Consider the following 24,784-nt stretch of genomic DNA (forward strand, 5'->3'; position numbering starts at 1 on the left):
ATTTTTGTTTTTTTTCTTATAAATAAATGCAAGTTATATTGAAGAAATTGTACCACTAACATGAAGCACAATACAGTATGTCACAAAAAAACATTCTAAGGGTCCCGTCACACATAGCGATCTCGCTAGCGAGATCGCTGCTGAGTCACAAGTTTTGTGACACAACAGCGATCTCACCAGCGAGATTGCTGTGTGTGACAGCGATCAGTGATCAGCCCCCCTGCCGGTATCGCTGATCGCTCTTGGAAAGCCCTGGACATCTCTTTGATCGCTTGTCTCCCGCTGGCCAGCACGCATCGCTGCGTGTGACAGGCGGGAGACCAGCGATCAGCTGGTAACTAAGGTACACATCGGGTATCTAAGGGACATGCGTCACTTAGAAACCCGATGTGTACCTTAGTTACCAGCGCGCTGATGCAGGGAGCTGGTAACTAAGGTACACATCGGGTTTCTAAGTGATGCACGTCCCTTAGAAACCCGATGTGTACCTTAGTTACCAGCTCCCTGCATCAGCGCGCTGGTAACTAAAGTACACAGCGATGCCGCGCGCTCGGCGTCGCTGGTGCTGATCGCTGGTGAAGCTGTCTGTTTGACAGCTCACCAGCGATCATGTAGCACCTCACCAGCGATCCTGACACGTTGATATCATTGTTGGGATCGCTGGTGAGTCGATATGTGTGACGGGGCCCTTAGAATCAGTGGGATGTGTTGAAGCGTTCCAAAGCTATGCCATTGATCATCTAACCACCCCCTGGTGTGCTGACCCCATTTGCCAAATTATCCCCAACCAGCTCCCACAATCCCTCTCTCCTGACCCTGTAGTGTGGCCTATATATTTAGTAGTTTCCTAAGAGGAGCACGCAGTGTGGGGTGCAGCATGCAAGCATCCCATAAGGAAAGCATCACAGAAGCTAAGCATCAAGCAAAACGGCAGTTATTCCATAGCAGTTAGTCAGGGCAAGAGTCAGGTAACCCACACTTTGCTTTCCCCTTTATACGATTTGCTTTATTTCTATCCTCCTGTGTTCCCTTGCCATCCACATTCACCGCCCCATCCCCCCTCCATCACGACTCATACACATTAGCCCCTCTATACTTCTCTCTCCCATGTACAGCTCCCATGCACTCCTCACCTTCCTGAAAAACCTCAGCCCATCTTGCCCAAACTCATCGCAGAAAAGAAACTACTTACAATTCCAACAACTACTTGCCCTTTATTTTCCTACTCCTACTGATTGCAGGGGACATCTCCGCCAACCCTGGTCCACCTTCCCCAAACCTCAACCCCTACCCTACCTCATATCGAAACCATAAAAATCTTATTAATATTGCTTGCACTCCCTCATCTACATCTTTTAATTATGCCCTCTGGAATCCACGGTCTGTTAGTAACAAGCTACCTTTCTTGCACAGCTACTTTCTGAACAACTCTCTTAATCTCTTGGCCCTCACTGAAACCTGGATTCAGGATTCTGACACTGTCTCCCCTGCTGCCATTTCCTATGGTGGCTTACAGTTCTCCCATTCCCGGAGACACACAAACAGACATGGTGGTGGAGTCGGCATACTCCTGTCCCCACAATGCACTTTCCAGGTCATCCCCCGAGTTCCATCACTCTCATTCCCTTCTTTTGAGGTCCATACCATCAGGCTCTTCTGTCCCCTCCCTGTCAGAGTAGCGGTCATATACCGACCCCCAGGCTCAGCCACCCACTTCCTTGACCACTTTTCAGCCTGGCTGCTGCACTTCATGTCCTCAGAACTACCAACCCTTATCTTGGGAGACTTCAACATCCCCATTAACAGCCCCACTTCCACATCTGCATCCCAGCTTCTATCACTAACCACTTTTCTAGGCATCTCACAGCTCACAACATCTGAGACACACAAGGACGGTAACACCCTTGACCTGGTCTTTATCCGGCTCTGTTCAATCTCCCACCTAAATAACTCACCGCTTCCACTCTCTGGCCACAACATTCTCTCCTTCACGCTCACAAATCCTCACCCACCCCAGCTCACTCCTACCTACCACACATTCAGAAATCTACAAGCCATTAACCCTCAGACACTTTCAGACTCCCTACACTCATCACTGTCCCCAATCTCCTTTTTTTCCTGTCGTGATCTGGCAGTTCATCACTACAACGAACCTCTTAAAGCACTCTTGACCAAGTAGCGCCCCTCACCCTCAGAACTTCCAAATACAGAGTAAAACAACCCTGGCTCACATCGCAAACTTTACTTCTCCAGCGATGCTCTAGGAGTGCTGAACACCTATGGAGAAAAACCCGCACACCAGAAGACTTCATCCACTTCAAATTTATGTTAAGAACCTTTAACGCTGCCCTTCACCTCGCCAAACAGATCTACTTCACCACCCTGATCTCCTCACTAGCCAACAACCCCAAGAAACTTTTTGACACTTTTTACTCTTTCCTCAGGCCAAAAGCACAAGCCCCTAACACAGACATTTGTTCTGATGACCTGGCCTCCCACTTTATAGAAAAAAATAGATAATAATCATCAGGAAATCTGCTCCCAACCACCAAGTGCTGTGACTCCCATCCCTCCCTGCATTTCCCATGGCTCACTTTCCACATTTGATCCCATCACAGAAGAAGTCTCCAGACTCCTCTTTTTTTCTCGTCCGACTACATGCACTACTGACCCCATTCCCTCACATCTCCTCCAGTCTCTCTCGCCAGTCATCGCAACTCACCTAACTACAAGCTTTAACCTCTCCCTCTCCTAGGGCATTTTCCCATCCTCCTTCAAATATGCCATCGTTACTCCATTACTAAAGGAACCCTCTCTCGACCCATCCTGCACAAACAACTACAGACCAGTCTCCAATCTCTTCTTCATCTCTAAACTTTTGGAGTGCCTAATCTACTCCCGCTTACCCATTACCTCTACACTCACTCCCTCCTTGACCCTTCACAGTCCGGCTTCCGCCCCCTACATTCGACTGAAACTGCACTCATCAAAGTGACCAATGACCTTCTGACAGCAAAACGTAATGGTCACCACTCCCTGCTCATTCTTCTCGACCTTTCGACACTGTTCACCACCGTCTCCTACTCTCTAGGCTCCAGTCACTGGGCATTAAGGACACTGCTCTCTCCTGGTTCTCTTCCTATCTTTCTGACCACTCCTTCAGTGTTTTATTCTCTGGCTCCAGGTCATCTCCTTTCCTTTCGCTGTTGGGGTACCTCAGGGCTCAGTCCTTGACCCCCTTCTGTTCTCTCTCTACACGGCCCCAAATGGACAGACCATCAGCAGATTTGGCTTTCAGTACCATCTTTATCCTGATGACACACAAATATACACGTTATCCCCTGACCTTACCCCCGCTGTACTACAGAATGCCAGTGACTGTCTGTCCACAGTCTCCAACATCATGTCCGCTCTCTATCTGAAACTCAACATCTCGAAAACTGAACTTCTTCTGCTCCCGCCGTCTACGAACCTCCCTAAATCTGACATTTCCCTGTCCGTGAGTGGCACCATAATAACACCCCGGCAGCGCGCTGTCTGGATGTTATGTTTGATACCAATCTCTCCTTCACATCCCATATACAATCTCTTGCCCGCTCTTGCCGCTTACACCTAAAGAACATCTCTAGAATCTGTCCTTTTCTCACCATGGAAACAACAAAAACCCTCACTGTAGCATTGATCCACTCCCGCCTAGACTACTGCAACGTTCTATTAATTGGCCTCCTCGTTACTCGACTATCCGCTCTCCAGTCCATCCTTAATGCAGCACCCAGGGTCATCCATCTGGCTAATGAGTACTCGGACGCGTCCACTCTTCGCCAGTCCCTACATCGACTGTCTATTGGCCTAACCAACTGCTGTGCTCTGCAAACGGCTTTCGACTAACCTCTGCACTAATCCATACCTCCCACTCCTGACTCCAAGACTTCTCCCGCGCTGCGTCAACCCTTTGGAATGCTCTTCCCTAAGAAATTAGGACTATCCACAATTTGCATAGTTTCAGGCGTTCCCTTAAAACACATTTGTTCAGAGCAGCCTATCACGTTCACTAATCAAAGTCATTCTATGTGTATGTGTGCTTGTGTAGCCCATTCACTATCTCCATCCATCCATCAAGATGGCTGGACCATCATTGTAAATACACCATTGTAAATACACACCTGTACTTTGTATCTCCCCCACTTCATTGAAGATTGTAAGCTCTCACCAGCAGGGTCGTCTTATTGTGCTTTAATTATTCTATTGTTAACGTTGTTACTTATGACTTGTGTTTTGAAACTGTTAAACTGTAAAGCGCTGCGGAATATGTTGGCGCTATATAAATAAAGATTATTATTATTATTACTTCATAAAGTGACAGTTGTCAGAATTGTAAAAATTGGCATGGTCATTAAGCACCAAATTGGCTCTGTCACTAAGGGTTAAAACTAGAAAATGGTGTCAAAAGTTGAACAAATCTGTTGATAGCAGCAACACATTTTCTTTTTCTGCATTTGAACAGCTAAAGATCTGCCACATTTATTGTGAAGTGTATACCTGTATGAAAAAAACGGTCTTTGTAAATATATTTGTCACCAGATATCATACTATAAACTGCGTACATTATTAAATAGAATTTGTAGACCTAATTAGGCTTGTGTACTCACTGTGAAAATCTATCTCAAAATGGCTGTATAATCTTTTACAAAAAAATTTCTTCTCAATATGAAAATGTGCATATTAGGCCTGATCTAGTGGTGGGCTCATGATTGCTCAACATTCTGTAAGAGCATCTGTCACTAGATTTCACAATACAAACTGCATATATTAAATATATCTCCTATACCTGATGAGATTGGTGTATTTACATTGAAAAATCTATGTTAGAATGGTTGTATAATCCTGATCTTAAGACAAGTATTTAATGAGTCCAGCTATAGAATGAAATAGCTCATGAGTCCAAGTGAATTCATTCTCCCACCAATGCTGATTGAGAGCTGCAGCTGTAATGTGAGATCTAAGCATCAGGATGGACACTGAGAGTAACCAATCAGGCTAGCTGGGCAGAGATTCAGATAAAATTTCAGCAAATTATTCAATCATTCTGAAATGGGTTTTCAGCTCCAATACTGAACTTGTTTCTTCTCCATGTACTTCCCCCTTGTCTGTAGCTTATTTTCTCTGCTCTCCATAAGACTTTAAATACTTTCTCCCCTTCCCACTGTAAACAAGTGTACAAATCCCTCTCCCTCTTTTCTTCATCACTAACAAAGGGAGATGGGCAGGGGAGAGCAAATAGAGCCCAGAACCAGGAGCAATAGCTGTATTGGACTTTTATCAGTTTTACAAAAGCACTCTGCTAGATAAATGAATTACAGAATATCTTCAGCCGACAGTAGGTAATTTTCATTAAAGACTATCTAGAAAGTTGGTTAACTTTGCATTTAAGGAGCAAAGGAACAATAGAAAAAAATCCGTACATACCCTTCATACTCTATATTAAAGGCTATGTCCTATGACACACGGTCATGCAAATGATGTAAAAACGACTTCATTTTTTATACAATTTACAGTATATACAATTAAAATAATTATCTTTTCTTTTTTAACAGGTGCCACACTTCATGATGCCCCATGAACGTAGCTGGAGGGACTATGAACAACCGCATCCTGATCTTCCTTACCAGTGTGCAAGTGTCCCCTTTACAGCGCGTAGTCACTTATGGCAAAATACGTCCTGTGATAGCGGTAAGAACTGGGCTGTAATGTAGCTTAGTAATGTTTTGTAGTGATCAGAAAATGCCAGTGGAATCAGATGTACCATTGAAGAAAGCTTAATAAACATAGACAATGTCCAGTGGGCCTTGAATGTAAAAAAAACTTTTAATTAAAAAAAAAGGTTAAAATTCCATACAAATGACGTCCAGCACTGTGTACACATTGAAGAAAGCTTCTCTCACTCTCTATCCCAGGGTTGGACTGGCCATCTGGTAATTCTGGCAAATGCCAGAAGGACCTGTGTGCCTTGTCTGCGACATTGTTAGCAGAATCTGTGTTCTCAAGACACAAGAGTGTCTTAAGAGTTGTGACCAAGCACAAAGTCGCTGACTCCTTCACTTACCCCAGCAGGCCATGGGTATCATTAGAAATATTTGTCTTGTAGTAAATCTTGCTTTCCTTCATCCAGGGTAATATTACTAATATATTCCCATCTTGTGCTTGATGGGGACAGTATGGGCCTGTGTGATTTCATATGCTAGGGCTGAATTTTAGCCTCAGTTCAAAAAAATGCACTAAAGTTGTGACAATTGGCACAAACTAAGCTAATTAATAGGTGGTCTAAACATTGACTAGACAGTTCAAAAATACACTACAGGATGGGCCTTGTATATGGATACACCTAAATAAAATGGAAATGGTTGGTGATATCAACTTCCTGTTTGTGGCACATTAGTATATGGGAGAGGGGAAACGTTTCAAGATGGGTGGTGACCATGGTGGCAATTTTGAAGTCAGCCATTTTGGATCCGACTTTATTTTTTTCAATGGGAAGAGGGTCATGTGACACATCAAACTTATTGAGAATTTCACAAGAAAAACAATGGTGTGCTTGGTTGTAATTTAACTTTATTTTTTCATGAGTTATTTACAAGTTTATGTCAATGCAACCCTCTTCTCCCACTCTTGACACACTGATAGCAACACCGAAGAAGAAATGCTAACACAGGCTTTCAGTATCTGTTGTTTCAGATGGTGCACATCTCGTATGTTCACAGCATAGACAATTGCCTTCAGATGACCCCAAAGATGAAAGTCAAAGGGGGTCACATTGGGACACCTTGGAGGCCATTCAACTGGCCCACGACGACCAATCCACTTTCCAGGAAACTGTTCATGAAGAAATGCTTGGACCTGACACCCATAATTGATGGTATGGTGTGTTTTATGGGGTACAAAGATAGTGTGGCCATTCTTCATCAATGGAAACCTCAATGCCACTGGATGTCTGAAATTGCTACATGATGATGTGTTGCCCTCTTTATGCACTGAAGATGGCACGTTCCCTGAATTTTTCCAGCAAGATGGTGCACCACCACATTATGGGTGTCAGGTCCGAGCATTCCTACAAGGAATCTGATCCCCTTAGACTAGCATTTCTTCTGCGGTGTTGCTATCAGTGTGTCAGGAGTGGGAGAAGAGGGTTGCATTGACAATCCAACACAATGGGCAGCACTTTGAACACATTTTATAAGTGGTAATAAACTTGTAAATACCTCATGAAAGAATAACGTTACGTTAAAACCAAGCACATCATTGTTTTTCTTGTGAAATACTCAATAAGTTTGATGTGTCCCATGACCCTCTTCCCATTGGAAAAAATAAAGTTGGATCCAAAATGGCCGACTTCTAAATGGCTGCCATAGTCACCACGTATTGTGGTATTGTGATGCTGAGTCACTACTCATGGACAAGCCGTGAGAATAGATAGTCAGGAGGTCTCATGTCAGATACAAGGTATGTCGTCGTACAGAGGGATAAGTCGAAGGCTTGGTCAGGAAATAGTCCGGGGTCAAATGCAAAAAGGGTACATAAACTCCAGGGAGTAGAAGAAACGGATAGTAAGAGGCCAATTTCAAGGTTAGATACCTAAAGTCAGAGAGCTTCATAAGCAGAAGGATAATCTACAACAAACAAGAATTGTTACAACCTATCCAAGGTGAAAAACAAGTACAGCTGTCAATCAAAATGCTGACAGCCCAGCACGCCCCAGGATCAGATTGGATGACTGGAATGTCACTCACAACACTGACAGTCCAGCACACTCCAGATTCCATAGGGCGGCTAAGCTTCAAGAAACTGAAAATTTGATCTATTAGACATGGCTTTACCCTTATTGATCTGGACAATGTCTGTAAAAATAAGACTGCAGATAATAAATGGGATATTTTGAAAATTATTTTTCTTTTCCATTGTTGTAAATACTTATGTCCCAAAAAAATGAGAAAAGTATTCAAGGAGTGATACGTTTAGTGGCTAACCAGATAAATTATATTTGCAAGCTTTCAGGGCTCAGAAGGCACTTGTAATTAGCCTGATGAAGGGGTCACCTGAGCCCTGAAAGTTTGCAAATATAATTTCTCTGGTTAGCCAATAAAGGTATCATGCCTTGAATACTTTTCTCATTTTTTTGGGACATAAGTATTTACATCGATTTTTTTGGCTAACACGGTACCGCAATATTCTTTTGTATTGTACATCATTTCCATTGTGATAGCAGCATAGATACCCTATGAAAATAAAAAAAGCTTAGGAACTAAAGAAAACCAATATGACTAACAAAGGCTGGTTTCACACTTGCCCTGGGCAGAGCTGCAGAGGGCTGTGTACTTCCTCTGTTTAGCCCCGCCCACTGCTGCACCTCTTCCATTCAGCTCTGCCTACACCTGCATGCATCCTGCACACCTATCTTTAACATTGAGTACACAGGCCATGCGGATGCCTCTGCATGCGTCGTTTTGACCCTGCGCCAACCGCAACAAAATGCAACATGTTGCGTTTGACGCCGTTTGGCACAGCGTCAAAATGATGCATGCGGAGGCATCTGAATACATTCGCATGGCCCGCGTTAAAGATAGGTACGCAGGATTCATGCCAATGTAGGCGGAGCTGAATGGAAGACATGTGGCAGTGGTCTTAACGGAGGAAGTAAACAGCCTTCTGCAGCTCTGCCCAACGCAAGTGTGAAGCCAGCCTTAAAATGTCAAAGAGTCAAATCCAGCAAATGGAAAGTATTGAAACTATTAAAAACAGGAAGGAAGTGAAGAAACAATAAAAACAAAGAAAGAAAAATAACAGTGAGGCATCAAACCATGAGTCAAACTCATTGCTAAAGAGAGCAATTATAAAATGTAAAAACTTCTTCAAATATATATAAATGTAGCAAACAACAAGCATTCTGCAAATACAGCGTGCCGATCCGGCATCAGTCATACATCCCTTCGGCGGATATTATCTACTCACAAATGGCACCCTTACAAAATCCAGCTGCTGCAGCATCTCAACGAAAATGACCCAGATCGGCGCGCTGAATTTGCAGAATGGGCAAAACAAAAATTGGAACAGGACCCTCAGTTTACACAGAACATTATGTTTAGTGATGAGGCAAACTTTTTTGGGTGGGCCAATTATATAGATACACCTAAATAAAATGGGAATGGTGACAGTTTTCTTGCATAGGGCGTTTTGCATTGAAATCTGCTGCAATGACCCAGATACTGCGTTCACCAGACATCAACACAATTTCTATCCGCTCCTCACGTATTAACCTCTGCGACATGTCAATGGCTGTAAACAAAGCAAAAATTGTAAATAGCTAATGAAAGAATAAAGTTACGTTAAAACCAAGCACATCATTGTTTTTCTTGTGAAATTCTCAATAAGTGTGATGTGTCACATGACCCTCTTCCCATTGGAAAAAATAAAGTTGGATCCAAAATGGCCGACTTCTAAATGGCTGCCATAGTCACCACCCATCTTGAAAAGTTTTCCCCCTCCCATATACTAATGTGGCACAAACTGGAAGTTGATATCACCAACCATTACCATTTTATTTAGGTGTATCCATATACAAGGCCCATCCTGTAGTGTATTTTTGGACTGTCTAGTCTATGTTTAGACCACCTATTAATTAGCTTAGCTTGTGCCAATTGTCACAACTTTAGTGCATTTTTTGAACTGGTAATCTCTCTATTAGGCAGGTAATTGCACCTTTTTATTCTGAAAGGCCAGCTATTCTATGATTCATACACTCCGGGTACATCCTAGAGGTGGTAAATCGTACATGTAATTTTCTGTGTAAACCACAATACATCAGTGCTACAGAAACCAGTGTGAGAACGTTGTGCCCTTTCAGGCAGAGTACTATATTCATGTTTTACTGTTGTCTTTTTTTCTCCTTCAAGCCTCTAAATGTAGAATTGATTGTGATCATAAAAAGGGATAACATAAGCTGAGAGATATATTTATCTAATTTAATAGGTTATCAGGTTACTGGCTCTTTCTATGCCTGTCCACCATCAGAGTCACAAACTGCTGGACTACCCATAGAACCAAGCTTACGATCTGGAGAAGCCATTGCTTTATCGGGTACGTTGTCCAAATCCACAAATCTAGGTGGTAATGTGCCATAACAGGCAGTGATATAAGAATTTAATGATGTAGCGTCCAATCTAGTATTCTACACATTATATGTGCTGCTGTATTTAGCAACCTTTTATTTTATATTTTTTCATGCTTTTTTTGTGAAATGATCTGTTGGCCCTCACCTATTTATGTTGCCCGGGAGGTTTGTGTCTGACTTCCCCAATTATTATTAGACCTCCAAATACATCATATGGGGAGAAGTAAAATAATGGTGCGTGAGCTGTAAAGGTGGCACATGGACGGGACTCAGTCATGCTTGCCAACTTCTCTGCAGAGTGCACATGACACACATCTTCATTCATTTCCATCACTCATACCAAGATTACACGATAACCCAGTTCTGACACAACTGACCGCTAATTATAGGATAGATGAAAATGTTCCATTGTTCTAACTGACTTTCAATGACTTTATAGACTGCCGGCTTCATATCAGTTTATATTATCGAGAAACCCTGGTGGGCGAGAGAACAACATCCAGTCCAGAAGGTTGCAGGATTTCACATGGACAATGCTTGGAAATAAGTCGCATGGATCAGATCTTGTTTCCTTACCCTGAGGATAATAGTCTACGGAAAAACATTGAGAAGCTGCTGAGCCACTTGGAACGGGGTGTCATTCTCTGGATTGCCCATGATGGAATATATGCCAAGAGACTGTGCCAGAGTAGGATTTACTGGGAGGGACCTTTGTCTATGTACAGTGATCGCCCCAATAAGCTGGACCGAGACGTGCCTTGCAAATTATTTGATACTCAACAGTTTTTAACAGGTACATTTGCTTATATCACTAATTGTGTAGTTTAATGTCAACAGTCAGTGTTGAGAAAAGAACAAACAGGAATCATAGATCAACATAAGACTGATTAATTCTCAGCTTATCTTCCGAATACTCTAATACACATACATCTGGAAGAACAGCAAAAAGGGTACCTTTTGGTTGGATGAGCACATAGGGTTTGTTTGTTCTCTGTGATCAAGGAGATAGTTCTACGTAATAGCTGTGGACATTCACTGGTAGGATAGTTATAATAAAGTCTAACTGTAAAGTTGATTCATTTTATTAGATGGATTGGCAAAATGAAAGAAAAAATGGTTTTGAAACTAAACATGCCCTTTAAAGTATAATAAGGCACTGTGCACACAGTGTCAAACCCCTCTGAACAGTGTACACACCAGGAATAAATCCCAGTATATACACCAAAAGTATCCAAAGGACTCCATTTACTCAACAAAGTCCAAAATACCTGTTGGGTATTGTATGTTTCAGGAAACTATTTTTCAGCTGCATATGAAAGCACAATAGACTACACTTTCCTATACAGAGAGCACCGTAAAAAAATGTACATCATGCGGCATACTTTTATTTCTTTTTAAACAATGGAACCCTACAGGCAACATATGCCACTGTATACCCATATAGTAGCATATGTTTTAAGTCAAGTGTGAACACTGTGTGCAGAGAGTCTTTGAAAGGTTCACCTAGGGAGGTTTTGCATGTTAGTGGGGAAACTTTATGAGAGATGAAGGTAGAAATTGGAGAACCATGTGGTTGAGGTATTAGATTTTCTTTTGAAGTCCTCTTTGGACTGGAGTGATCTAATAGTTGAAGATTTCTTTTATTAAAATTTGTACATCTTATATCAGTAGAGTATATGAGACATTGCAGTTTTCAAGCCTAATGACTATTATGTGCGATTATCAGAATTACAGGCATTTGTTCACCATGGACGTCCAGTACCAAGATTTCAGATTGTTTTGTGCTTTGGGGAAGAATTTCCGGATGCCCAGAGAGGAAGGAAACTGATTACTGCTCATGTAGGTGTTCTTTTTCTATGACAACAATATTTACTTTATTTATATACTTGATAAGATGTAGCTACAGTTAGGTCCATATATATTTGGACAGAGACAACATTTTTCTAATTTTGGTTCTAGACATTACCACAATGAATTTTAAACAAAACAATTAAGATGCAGTTGAAGTTCAGACTTTCAGCTTTCATTTGAGGGTATCCACATTAAAATTGGATGAAGGGTTTAGGAGTTTCAGCTTCTGAACATGTGCCACCCTGTTTTTAAAGGGACCAAAAGTAATTTGACAATTTACTCCAAGGCTATTTCATGGACAGGTGTGGGCAATCCCTTCATTATGTCATTCTCAATTAAGCAGATAAAAGGCCTGGAGTTGATTTGAGGTGTGGTGCTTGCATTTGGAAGGTTTTGCTGTGAAGGAAACATGCGGTCACAGGAGCTCTCAATGCAGGTGAAACAAGCCATCCTTAAGCTGCAAAAACAGAAAAAACCCATCCGAGAAATTGCTACAACATTAGGAGTGGCAAAATCTACAGTTTGGTACATCCTGAGAAAGAAAGAAAGCACTGGTGAACTCATCAATGCAAAAAGACCTGGGCGCCCATGGAAGACAACAGTGGTGGATGATCGCAGAATAGTCTCCAAGGTGAAGAGAAACCCCTTCACAACAGCCAACCAAGTGAACAACACTCTCCAAGAGGTAGGCGTATCAATATCCAAATCTACCATAAAAAGAAGACTGCAGGAAAGTAAATACAGAGGGTTCACTGCACGGTGCAAGCCACTCATAAGCATCAAGAATCAAAAGGCTAGACTGGACTTTGCTAAAAAACATCTAAAAAAGCCAGCACAGTTCTGGAAGAACATTCTTTGGACAGATGAAACCAAGATCAACCTCTACCAGAATGCTGGAAAGAGAAAAGTATGGCGAAGACGTGGTACAGCTCATGATCCAAAGCATACCACATCATCTGATTCCCTACTAAAATTTAAGAAGGGACTGGATGCCTTTCTTGAAAAGTATAATATTACAGGGTATATACACTAGTTTCCTTAATATTGCGTTGATCCAGGGAGCTAGTCTGATTGCCGTATGTGGAGTCGGGAAGGAATTTTTTTCCCCAATGTGAAGCTTACTGTTTGCCACATGGGTTTTTTTTGCCTTCCTCTGGATCAACATGTTAGGGCAAGTTAGGATAGGATATTTGTTGAACTAGATGGACTTAAAGTCTCCCTTCAACCTTAATAACTATGTTACTATGTTACTATCTGTAAAACACGGCGGAGGCAGTGTTATGGCTTGGGCATGCATGGCTACCAGTGGCACTGGGTCACTAGTGTTTATTGATGATGTGACACAGGACAGAAGCAGCCGAATGAATTCTGATGTATTCAGAGCTATACTGTGTGCTCAGATCCAGCCAAACTGATTGGTCGTCGTTTCAAACTACAGATGGACAATGACCCAAAACATAAAGCCAAAGCAACCCAGGAGTTTATTAAAGCAAAGAAGCGGAATATTCTTGAATGGCCAAGTCAGTCATCTGATCTCAACCCATTTGAGTATGCATTTCACTTGTTAAAGACTAAACTTCAGACAGACAGGCCCACAAGCAAACAGCAACTGAAAACCACCGCAGTGAAAGCCTGGCAGAGCATCAAAAAGGAGGAAACACAGCGTCTGGTGATGTCCATGAGTTCAAGACTTCAGGCAGTCATTGCCAACAAAGGGTTTTCAACCAAGTACTAGAAATGAACATTTTATTTACAATTATTTTTGGTCCCTTTAAAAACAGGGTGGCACATGTTAAGAAGCTGAAACTCCTAAACCCTTCATCCAATTTTAATGTGGATACCCTAAAATGAAAGCTGAAAGTCTGAACTTCAACTGCATCTGAATTGTTTTGTTTAAAATTCATTGTGGTAATGTCTAGAACCAAAATTAGAAAAATGTTGTCTCTGTCCAAATATATATGGACCTAACTGTATACTAGGTATTAATTTTAGATGTCTAACTGAGTTTTGTTATATCTCCACTACCTTGGAAACTCATTTAAAAAATGTAAAGAAAGAATAGCAATGGATAGACTGAGGTTGCCCACTTTGAGACTTCCAAAGTCTGTGTAGGGCTTACCACCTCTCTGTTTAAATCATTCAGATGCAATATGTGCCAGTCCAGTCATAGACCACCAAACTGAATATAGATTTAGTAAGCGTGAATGGCACCTCCACATTGATTAAAAGCATAGGCAGATTATAATGAGGGCAATCTGGGCTACTGCCTGGGGTTCAAGACTACGGGGGGGGGGGGGAGTCCATGTCCAGATTGCCCCCATTATAATATTTGAGCAAGGAGCTTTCTTGGAGCTCCGCTGCTGGCAATACAGAATGGAATTCACTGGCATGTCTTCGTGCCAGCATTTACGCGCTGGGCACAAGACTCACCGTTGTTGGTGAGAGTCTGATGTGTTGCGGCAGAGAGTTCCAGAGTATGGGGGAAGCACGGGAGAAGTCTTGTATGTGGTTGTGGGAAGAAGAGATGAGTGGGGAGTAGAGAAGGAGATCTTGAGAGGATCGAAGGTTGCGTGTGGTTAGGTACCGGGAGACCATGTCACAGATGTATGGAGGAGACAGGTGTGGATGGATTTGTATGTCATGGTTAGGGTTTTGAACTGGAGCCTCTGGACAATAGGAAGCCAGTGAAGGGCCTCACATAGAGGGGAGGCTGGGGAATAGCAAGGAGACAGGTGGATTAGTCGGGCAGCAGAGTGTAGGATGGACTGGAGTGGGGCCAGAGTGCTGGAGGGGAGGCAAGAGAGTAGGAGATTGCAGTAGTCGAGGCGGCAGATGATAAGGGCATGCACTAGTGTTTTTGTGGTTTCATGGTTGAGGAATGTGTGGATCTGGGAAATATTTTTTAGTTTGAGGCGGCGGGAGGAGGCAAGGGCTTGGATATGTGGTTTGAAAGAGAGGGCGGAGTCGAGGATCACCCAAAGGCACCGAGCGTGTGGGACTGGGGAAAGCGAGCAGCCATTGACATTGATGGATAGGTCTGGTGGAGGGTAGAGTGAGATGGGGGAAAGATGATGAATTCTGTTTTGTCCATGTTCAGTTTGAGAAAGCGAGCAGAAAAGAAGGCTGAAATAGCAGACATTGAGGGATTTTGGTCAGTAAGGAGGTGAGGTCAGGTCCAGATAGGTAAATCTGCGTGTCATCGGCGTAGAGGTGGTACTGCAAGCCGTGGGATTCTATGAGCTGTCCCAGGCCGAAGGTGTAGATGGAGAAGAGTAGGGGTCCGAGGACTGAGCCTTGAGGAACACTGACAGACAGGGGGCGAGGTGAGGAGGTGGTGTGTGAGAGGGAGACACTAAATGTTCGGCTGTTAGGTATGATGAGATCCAGGATAGGGCCAATTCTGTGATGCCAAGAGATGAGAGAATCTGTAGCAGGAGGGAATGGTCCACGGTGTCGAAGACAGAAGACAGGTCCAGGAGAAGAAGGACAGAGTAGTGTCGCTTGCTCTTGGCGGTTAGTAGGTCGTTAGTGACTTTAGTTAGCGCAGTTTCAGTTGAGTGATGCGGTCGAAAGCCAGATTGTAACCGGTCAAAGAGGGAACAGAAGGAGAGGTGGGAGGACAGTTCAAGATATACATGCTGTTCCAGGAGTTTTGAGGCGTAAGGGAGAAGAGATATTGGGCGATAGTTAGACATAGAGGATGGGTCGAGGGAGGGCTTTTTGAGGATGGGTGTGATTGAGGCATGTTTGAAGGATGAGGGAAAGACACCATTTGTAAGAGAAAGGTTGAAGAGGTGTGTTAGAGTTGGGATGAAGACTGTTGCAAAGTTAGGGATGAGGTGAGACGGGAGCGGGTCAAGCGCACAAGTGGTGAGTTGTGATCTTGACAGGAGGGTGGAGAGCTGATCTTCTGTCATGGTGGAGAAGCTGGTTTTGGAAGAACAGGGCTGAGCGGCTAGGAGGGGCATTGGGGGCTGCGGGCCAAAGCTTTCTCTGATCGTATCGATCTTCTGCTTAAAGTAGGAGGCAAAGTCTTCAGCAGAAATGAGAGGAGATGGAGGAGGTGCTGTGGGACGGAGTAGAGAATTGAAAGTGTTGAAAAGCTGTTTAGGGTTTTGAGTCTTTAATGTGTGTTTAATGTGTCTTTGGCAAATAGAAGTGTACATGTAGCAAGGGAAATCCTTGCTCTTGTCATATTTCCAACACAAAACAGTGAACAACCACTCAATGAATCAACAAAGCACTTGGGAAGTATTAAAAAACAAAAAAAGAAATTACAGCATAGTATAAATGTGATTTTTGTTTTCTAGGTTGAGCCTGTATTTGCAAGACAGCTTATCGGATTTGCAGAACAGAATGGAGGACATTTTTTAAGAGGATATGACTATTCAGATCTTATTAGCACCTCAGAAGAATATCATAGGACAATTCGGCATATCCCACTTCAGGAATAAACAAGGACCTGTAGTTGAGTTCCTATGTAAAGGGTGCCTATCATTTGTATCTGTTTTATATGTTTTTTATTTGCATACTTAAACGTTCTGCCAATCAGTAGTGGTCGGGGTCCTCAGATCCCCACTTAACTCTCAAAACACTGCCCGGTTCAACACTTCTGAAAACAGCATCACTGAGCTCTTGCAGGACTGCATGCACACAGCGGTGTACACTCTTGATAAAAAGTCTGTGAGCCTGTACACAAAGTAGATTATGGGCGCATAGACTTTCTATTGAGCCTGCAGTTTGAAAAAGTGAGCACATCAGAACAGTGATTTAAGTAATCACGTTGAGCTCAGAGACCGGATCTCCACCAGTCTGGAGCTTATTTAAGTAAGTTAATAACATATTAAAAATAAATGAAAATGATCTGGCTTCCCTTCTTTTGCTGAACTACAGTTGTGTGAAACGTGTTTACCCCTTCCTGAATTCCTATCCTTTTGCATGTTTGTCACACCATGTTTCAGATCACCAAACAAATTTAAATATTAGAGAAAGATAGCACAAATAATCACAAAATGCCATTTTTAAATGAATGTCTTTATTAGGAAAAAGAAATCCAAACCTACAGGGCCGTTTGTGAAAAAGTGATTGCCCCCTAAACCTAATAACTGGTTGGGCCACCCTTAGCAGCAACAACTGCCTTCAAGAGTTTGCAATAAATGCAATGAGTCTTTTACAATCCTCTGGAGGAATTTTGGCCCACTCATATCTGCAGAATTGTTGTAATTCAGCCATATTGGAAGGTTTCAGAGCATGAACTGCCTCTATAAGGTCATGCCACAGCATCTCAATTGGATTAAGGTCAGGACTTTGACTAGGCCCCTCCAAAGTCTTAATTATGTTTTTCTTAAGCCATTTAGAGGTGGACTTGCTGGTGTGTTTTGGACTATTGTCCTGCTGCATAACCCAAGAGTGTTTCAGCTTGAGGTCACAAACAGATGGCTGGACATTCTCCTTCAGGATTTTTTGCAAGATGGCATAATTCATGGTTCCATATACCACAGCAGGTCTTCCAGGTCCTGAAGCAACAAAACAGCCCCAGACCACCACACTACCACCACCATATTTTACTGTTGGTATGATGTTCCATTTATGAAATGTTGCGTTACTTCTACGTCAGATTTAATGGGGCATACACTTTCTAAAAAGTTCAACTTTTTTCTTTTTAGTCCAGAGTATTTTTTCCAAAAGTCTTGGGGATCATCAAAATGTTTTCCAGCAAAACTGAGAACAGCCTTTACGTTCTTATTGCACAGCAGTGGTTTTTGTCTTAGAACTCTGCCATGCATGCCACTTTTGCCCAGTCTCTTTCTTATGGTGGAGTTATGAACACTGACTTTAAATAAGGCAAGTGAGGCCTGCAATTGTTTGTATGTTGTTGTGGGTTCTTTTGTGACCTCTTGGATGAGTTGATGCTGCGCTCTTGGGGTATTTTTGGTCGGCCGACCACTCCTGGGAAGGTTCACTACTGTGTTCGTTGTTTGTGGATAATGGCTTTCACTTTGGTTCGCTGGAGTCCCAGAACTTTAGAAATGGCTTTATAATATTTTCTAGACTGATAAATCTCAATTACTGTGTTCATCTTTTGTTCCAGAATTTCTTTGGATCACTGCATGATGTCTAGACTTTTTTGGTCAACTTAACTTTGTCAGACAGGTCCTATTTAAGTGATATCTTGATTGAGAACAGGTGTGGCAATAATCAGGCCTTGGTGTGACTAGAGAATTTGAACTCAGCTTCCCAAAGATGTGATAAACCACAATTCATTTATCTTTTAAGGGGGGCAATGACTTTTTCACACAACTGTATGTACAATTGCTGAAATATGGCAGCTCAGGTATGACTGACAAAAGACCATTTGTATTGTGATTTTAAGGGATGTTTTTATAATTAATATGTAAATCTAAAATATGTATCTTGGTCTTTATATTCATACTAATAACATAATTTGTCTGTTTTATGAAGTTTATATTTTATACATCTAAAACTGTAGTTGGGTTTGTGAAGAATAGTTTAGAGTATATTGCAACAAAGCAAATTTGCCTCAGATTTTCTGTTGGAAAATCCACAGAATACTAAAGTAGCAGCTTTGTGGATGAGACGTTGCCTTCCGCACGCTGGGTATTAAATCTTCAGCTTAGTTTGATCTGCATTGTGGAATTCCAATTTGCAGCATGTCAATTTTAGTGTGGTTTTTCTCTGTGGATTAAAATCCTGTGGCTGATCCATAGCATTTCCACAGCATAAATTGCAGCATTTGGTCCTGTGGGAACTTGCTGTTAGAGCTCTTTCACATCAATTTTTGTGGCGTGCGCTTTATATTATTTTTTACATACAGTAGCTCACGGACCACTTTACAAGCAATGTGCCTTTTCACATGTCCTTTTTTGCAGACCAATTGCTCAACAAAAAAAGTATTACTTTGATCTACTAGAGTGGATAAAATTAATCAATGCAAATCAATGGCCCTTGAAGAAAAATGGAAAACATGCGGATGTCCTCTGCATGCCGTCCATATTTTACTGTTTAATGAATAGAAAAAGCTAAGAATTTTTTTAACTTTTACCTCATATGAGAAAAAACAGATGCAGCAAGGATTGTAAAAAAACTGACACATGGACCAAAAATGGATCCAGAACACTGGGAAAAAAACATGGAATATTTTTCATGTCTGAGAAAAAAAATTACTTATGAAACTGGCTTTATAGTGATGTGCTGTTGTTTGGGTCACTTTGTCATGTAAGGCTGGTTTCACACTTGCGTTTTTTTGCGCTGCTTTTTAGCGCAAAAAAACGCATGCATTTTTTCCCCTATAGTTTAACATGGGTGCGCATATGTGCGCACGTATGCGTTTGTATGCGCATGCGTTTTTTTGCAGTGTGCGCTTGGGTGCACAAAATGCATCCTGTTGCATTTTTTGTGCGTCCGACTTGCCCCAAAAAACCGCATGCGCACGCAATGCGGTTTTTTTTTTACAGCAAAACACCCATTAAAGTCTATGGGTGCACACACGTGCGCATTGTAATGCGCAAAAAAAAGCATGCGTTTTTTTAAAAAATGCAACAAAACCCGCCAAAAAACACACACAAACGCATGATGCGTTTTTTTCATGCCTTTGTTTGCGCAAAAAAAGCGCAGCAAAAAAACGCAAGTGTGAAAGTAGCCTGAGAATTTAATAGATGTATATATTCAAAATGCAGACTGCAGAACAAACTTTCTTTGATCTTGATGATTTCAAACCAAGGCCTTGTTCAGACGTTCAGTATTTGGTCAGTAGTTTACATCAGTATTTGTAAGCCAAAACCAGAGAGGAACAATCGGAGGAAAAATATAATATAAGCACGTCACCACTTCTGGATATATAACCCATTCTTGGTTTTGGCTTAGGCTAGTTTCACACTAGCGTTTTTGAGCGCAGCGACGCTAAGCCCCGCCCCCTGCTGCGCCTCCGCCGGTAGCTCCGCCTACCGGCGCATGACGCTGCATGCGCCCTACGTCCCCTATCTTTATCACTGGGGGCGCAGGCCGTGCGCAGTATGCGTTTGGCGGCGCATGCGTCCTTTTGACGGTGCGCCGACCTGTGCCAAACGCAACCTGCTGCAGTTTGGTTGCGCTGGCGCACCGTCAAAAAGGCGCATGCGCCGCCAAACGCATACAGCGCACGGCCTGTGCCCCCAGTGATAAAGATAGGGGACGCAGGGCACATGCAGCGTCATGCGCCGGTAGGCGGAGCTACCGGCGGAGGCGCGGCAGGGGGCGGGGCTTAGCGGCGGCCCTGCGCAGGCCGTCGCTGCTCTCAAAAACGCTAGTGTGAAACTAGCCTTACACATACTGAGGAAAAATACCGACCAAATACTGAACATGTGAACGTGGCCTACTGGAATTGAATGAAATCCCTCAATAGATCAACAGACCCTCGCAAATATACATGTAAATAATAAGAAGCACCGGAAAAACTCTGATGTAAATGATGTTTCTATATCACTTGTTATCATTTATCATCGACAAAAGTACTTTTGTGATAGTTTTTAACTATGTGCTCTTTAGATAATGCTAGCACAGAGGGCAGTGGTGCGTGTATTGATGGTAAAGTTGATGCCTGTTTTTGAAATTGTAGAAATTGCCTTGCTAGCTTTAGGAATACACATCTCACAGATGTTAAATTTTGAGATATAATATCTCACGCATATCATTCATTTCCAGCGCCCGCAATACCAATAAATTCCCTGGACATTTCTAATACCAATAAAATATATGCTGTAACAAACAAATTTTGCTCAGATTTTCTGGTAGGAAATATGTTGTGCTTTTGTTTTAGTTTTTATGACGTCAATGAATAACAATAAAGATTGTAGCTGCCTAAGGGCTCATTCAGATGTTCATGTTTTGCTGTCTGTGGTTTTCACGGATAGTATTCATACCCATAAAAGTCCGTGATTTTGTGGGCAGAGAAGTTCATGCAAAATCACGGAGACGTATGCAATTTTGATCTGAGTGTTGGATCAAAATCATCAATGCAAGTGTATGGGTCTGTGAAAAAATTGGACAGCACTCAGATGGCAATCAAGTGTGGTCAAATTTTCACAGGTAGATAGGAAAAGAATAGAGAATAGAGAAAAACTGATGACATTAGGACTGAACTCAGACAAAACTCTAATAAAACCTGGTTAAAACGCTGACCAAAATTACTGATGAAACTTGGTCAGTGGAAAAAGTGACGTGAATGAGGCCTTACCGTGTATCTGATAAAGATACAAGTTCCTGGATGATGTTTCATCATTGGCAAGGCAGAAAGAAATAGATTATGGATCATAACTGAAGTCAACCATGCCCACTGCTTCATGACATCAACGTATCTCAAAGTTGCGTCAAAAATTGCCCTTACAAAACAAGACCTCAAACAGTTGTGCTGATAGAAAAGTACAGCACAACAAAGCCAAATGCTTTTAAACAAAATCTAGAGTTTTTATTGCACAAAATAAACCAGCCAAAAGCTGTATACTATAAATGTGGTATCGTAAAAGGTATTGGGCCTGACTCGTGCAAACGTTCACATCAGATGGAGTTACACCAAAATATAGCAACTTTTGGCATTTTCTTCCCATTTTCTCTCAGCTCTGCTAAAATGGGCAGATCATGAACAATGCCGGTCTTGATAAATTGGCCCATTGTATCATTTAGACTGCATGGTGAACACTGTAATACAAAATCCAAAAACCAGCAACAAAATAACTATGGTTTTACCTGTCACCACAAAAAAGTTAATAAAAGGATAAATGTTTATCAGAGTGAAGTCTGCTGAGAGACAATGGCGAAGATGAAGAAATTAAGCTCTCCATCTTCTCCGCACCTGTGCTGCGATTCTCTCATGTGAGAGAATTGGATCAAACTAAGATGACACTCGGATCACACTCTGAGTTTATGCCGAGTGTTATTAGCATAATTGGCCCGATTTTTTTTTTTTTTTAAGATTTAATTAATTTATGCTGCTATCTATGAAATGCATGGCTAGACCTTCAGGATATGACGCCTACAGAATTATATGTAAAGTACTTGTAACCAGAGAGCATTGGGAAAGTACAGTATCTCATGGAAGTGCCATACAAGGCCAGGCAGAGTGACTATTTGTTTTCGAGCACTTGTTATATTGTCAGTCTGAGTTCTTATCCAGATGTCCCTTTTTCTACCCCTATAGCAGATTCATGTTTACTTGGTGAAAAACATGGAAAGAACACGTGCGTGGTGGACAGACATCTGGATGAGGCCTTAGTGATAGTGTTGGGCAATGTACTGCCTGAGCTGTAGATAGAAAAAACATTTCTTAGGCCGGTTTCACATTTGCGTTACAGGCCGCAGCGCCGGCCTGCTCACGGCCGCCGCTAAGCCCCGCCCCCTGCCACGCCGAGCGCAACCAAATTGCAACAGGTTGTGTTTGGCGCTGGTAGGCGCACCGTCAAAAGGACGCAGGCGCCGCCAAACGCATACTGCGCACGGCCTGCGTCCTCAGTGATAAAGATAGGGGACGCATGATGCATGCAGCGTCATGCGCCCGGAGGCGGAGCTACCGCCGGAGGCGTGGCAGGGGACGCTGCGGCCTGTAACGCAAATGTGAAACCGGCCTTAGATAAAATTAATTTCCAGATATTTGTATATGACATTTGCACACCAATAAGTTCTGACCTTTTATGTTGTTATGTATCACTTACTACCTATAAATATGTTGACAATGCAAATGAAATGTGTAAAATGTATAAATGAATGTGTGCATTTGTTACCCCACCACTTCTTTGCTTTTAAAAATGCTGCTATATGGGTGTGTACACCACAAGAAAAGAACATTTTGTAGAGACGTGTTTTGGATTTCAAGTTCTTTTCAGTGAATTGCTTCTAAACTATGAGAAAGTAGTTTCTAGCTTTTCTTAAATCACTGATTAAAACAAGCGGTGTCTCCCAAACTGCCAGTTCCAGCACAATTTTCTTAAGATGTTATGCAAGTTATAAGCTCAGGAATATGAATTTACTTATACTGAATGTATCGAAAATTTGATCTTTTACTTTCAGAACCACACCAATTATCCTGAGAATACATATTTGTTTTCATGTATGACCTAGATTTGTTTCTAAAATTTTAAATGTATTTTCAATATTTTTTTACATTTTTAGGTATAAAAAATGAATAAAATGTTAAATAAATGATGCCTTAAGTGTTTTCATATAAAATAATAGGAGAAATGAGTTGATGCGTATGTTTTAGGGCTGAAATACTTTTTCAATGTTTTGTCAAGTGTTTTAAAGAGATTATTTTCACCAAATTTTTCATATTTAACTGTACACACAATGTCATGGTGACTGCAGAGCGGAATAAAATTTTTTTTGTTTTGTTCCTTTTTTTAACATTTCACCTCCCCTTTGCGAAAATACTAACAATCAAAATATTTGACACCTGATGATTTAATTTTTTTTTAAGTCCAAGTGGGTGTTATCAGAGTTTTGATCAGGAGCATGTACTTCTTCCCCCTATATAATTCTGACCAATCATAAGCAGGTATTAACCCTAAAAAGAACAAGACCCCACCGTAGATTAATGTGTGAGATTTAAAGATAGATCTCTTGGTCTAAGAGAGATAACTAACACCTTTCAGATAAGGTTCCTGTGAGAGGGAGGAGTAGCATAGCTTAAGGCCCCGTCTCACATACCAAGATCGCTAGCAAGGTCACTGATGCATCACCAATTTTGTGACGCAACAGCGATCTCGCCTGCGATCTCGCTACATGTGACACATAGCAGCGACCGGCCCCCCCGCTGGATATTGGTGATCGTGCTCGAATGTCCTGGGCCATTTTTTCATCGTCGGCGTCCCACTGGCCAGCATACATCGCTGTGTTTGACGCCGTCAAGCGACCTCGTTGGCGACGCAGAAATCAGGGATGCAGGCTGGAATCGTTCAGAATAGCTGCTGTGTGACAATGCACCAGCGATCCTTGCCAGGTCATATAGTTGTTGGGATCGCTGGTGCATCATTGAAGAGATCTGCCTGATTGGCAGCTTACTAGCGACCATGTAGCGACGCACCAGCGACCCCCTACAAGGTCTTATTGTTGTCGGGATCACTGGTGCATCGCTATGTGAAACGGGACCCTTAGTTTAGTTGTAGCATCTTACAAACAATTTTATCAGCTCTCCGTCTCTCCTCGCACTTTCAGTTCTACTGTTTTGCCCTAACCCCCACTCTGTCTATTCAGAAATGAGAGTTCAAAGTGTCAGTATCACACTTATGTTTGTTGTGCTCAACTAATAATCGCTCTGCAGTGAGATCAGAGCAGGGTGATATTACATCTCACACAGGAGTAACCCAGAAAATCATGACTGCCTGCTCTCACTGAAAAGTAATTACAACTGCCTGAGCACAGCAGACATTAGTATGACTACTGGCACACTTAGGCTAGTGTCACACTGCGTTAAAGCAGTCCGTTCAATGCATAACGTTGACGGATTGCGTTAACGCTATAGCACAACACGATCGCGTTATGCTATACCGCTAGCGCAGATGCTTCATCTGCGCTAGCAGTGACAGAGCCTTGGACGCTGCAGCCCGCATCCGAGTCTCCGTCACAGAATGACGGCACATTGCTAGTGCATGCCGATTATGGCATGCGTTAGCGATGCACCCGATAGTGGGAGGGAATGGCAGTATTAATGGATTGCGTTACATCACGTTATGCCACGGTGTAACGCAGTCCATCTAACAGACTTCCATAACGCAGTGTGACCCC

At 42.3% G+C, this 24,784-nt stretch overlaps 1 protein-coding gene across 1 annotated transcript in view; it reads left to right on the top strand.

Annotated features, from left to right (window-relative positions):
• The window catches only part of IRF4 (interferon regulatory factor 4), a 45,139-nt gene extending 25,217 nt beyond the window's left edge, over positions 1-19,922 (top strand). Inside the window, exons 4-8 of the mRNA XM_073550137.1 lie at positions 5,595-5,730; positions 10,021-10,128; positions 10,602-10,955; positions 11,889-12,001; positions 16,324-19,922. Of these exons, the coding sequence (XP_073406238.1) occupies positions 5,595-5,730; positions 10,021-10,128; positions 10,602-10,955; positions 11,889-12,001; positions 16,324-16,467 (855 nt within the window). The 3' untranslated portion in view covers positions 16,468-19,922. The remainder of the gene's footprint in view (positions 1-5,594; positions 5,731-10,020; positions 10,129-10,601; positions 10,956-11,888; positions 12,002-16,323) is intronic.
• The last annotated feature ends 4,862 nt before the right edge of the window (positions 19,923-24,784 follow it).

The sequence above is a fragment of the Dendrobates tinctorius genome, unplaced genomic scaffold, assembly GCF_039654945.1.
Source record: "Dendrobates tinctorius isolate UK_male_01 unplaced genomic scaffold, ASM3965494v1 ptg000163l, whole genome shotgun sequence".
Lineage (NCBI taxonomy): Eukaryota > Metazoa > Chordata > Amphibia > Anura > Dendrobatidae > Dendrobates > Dendrobates tinctorius.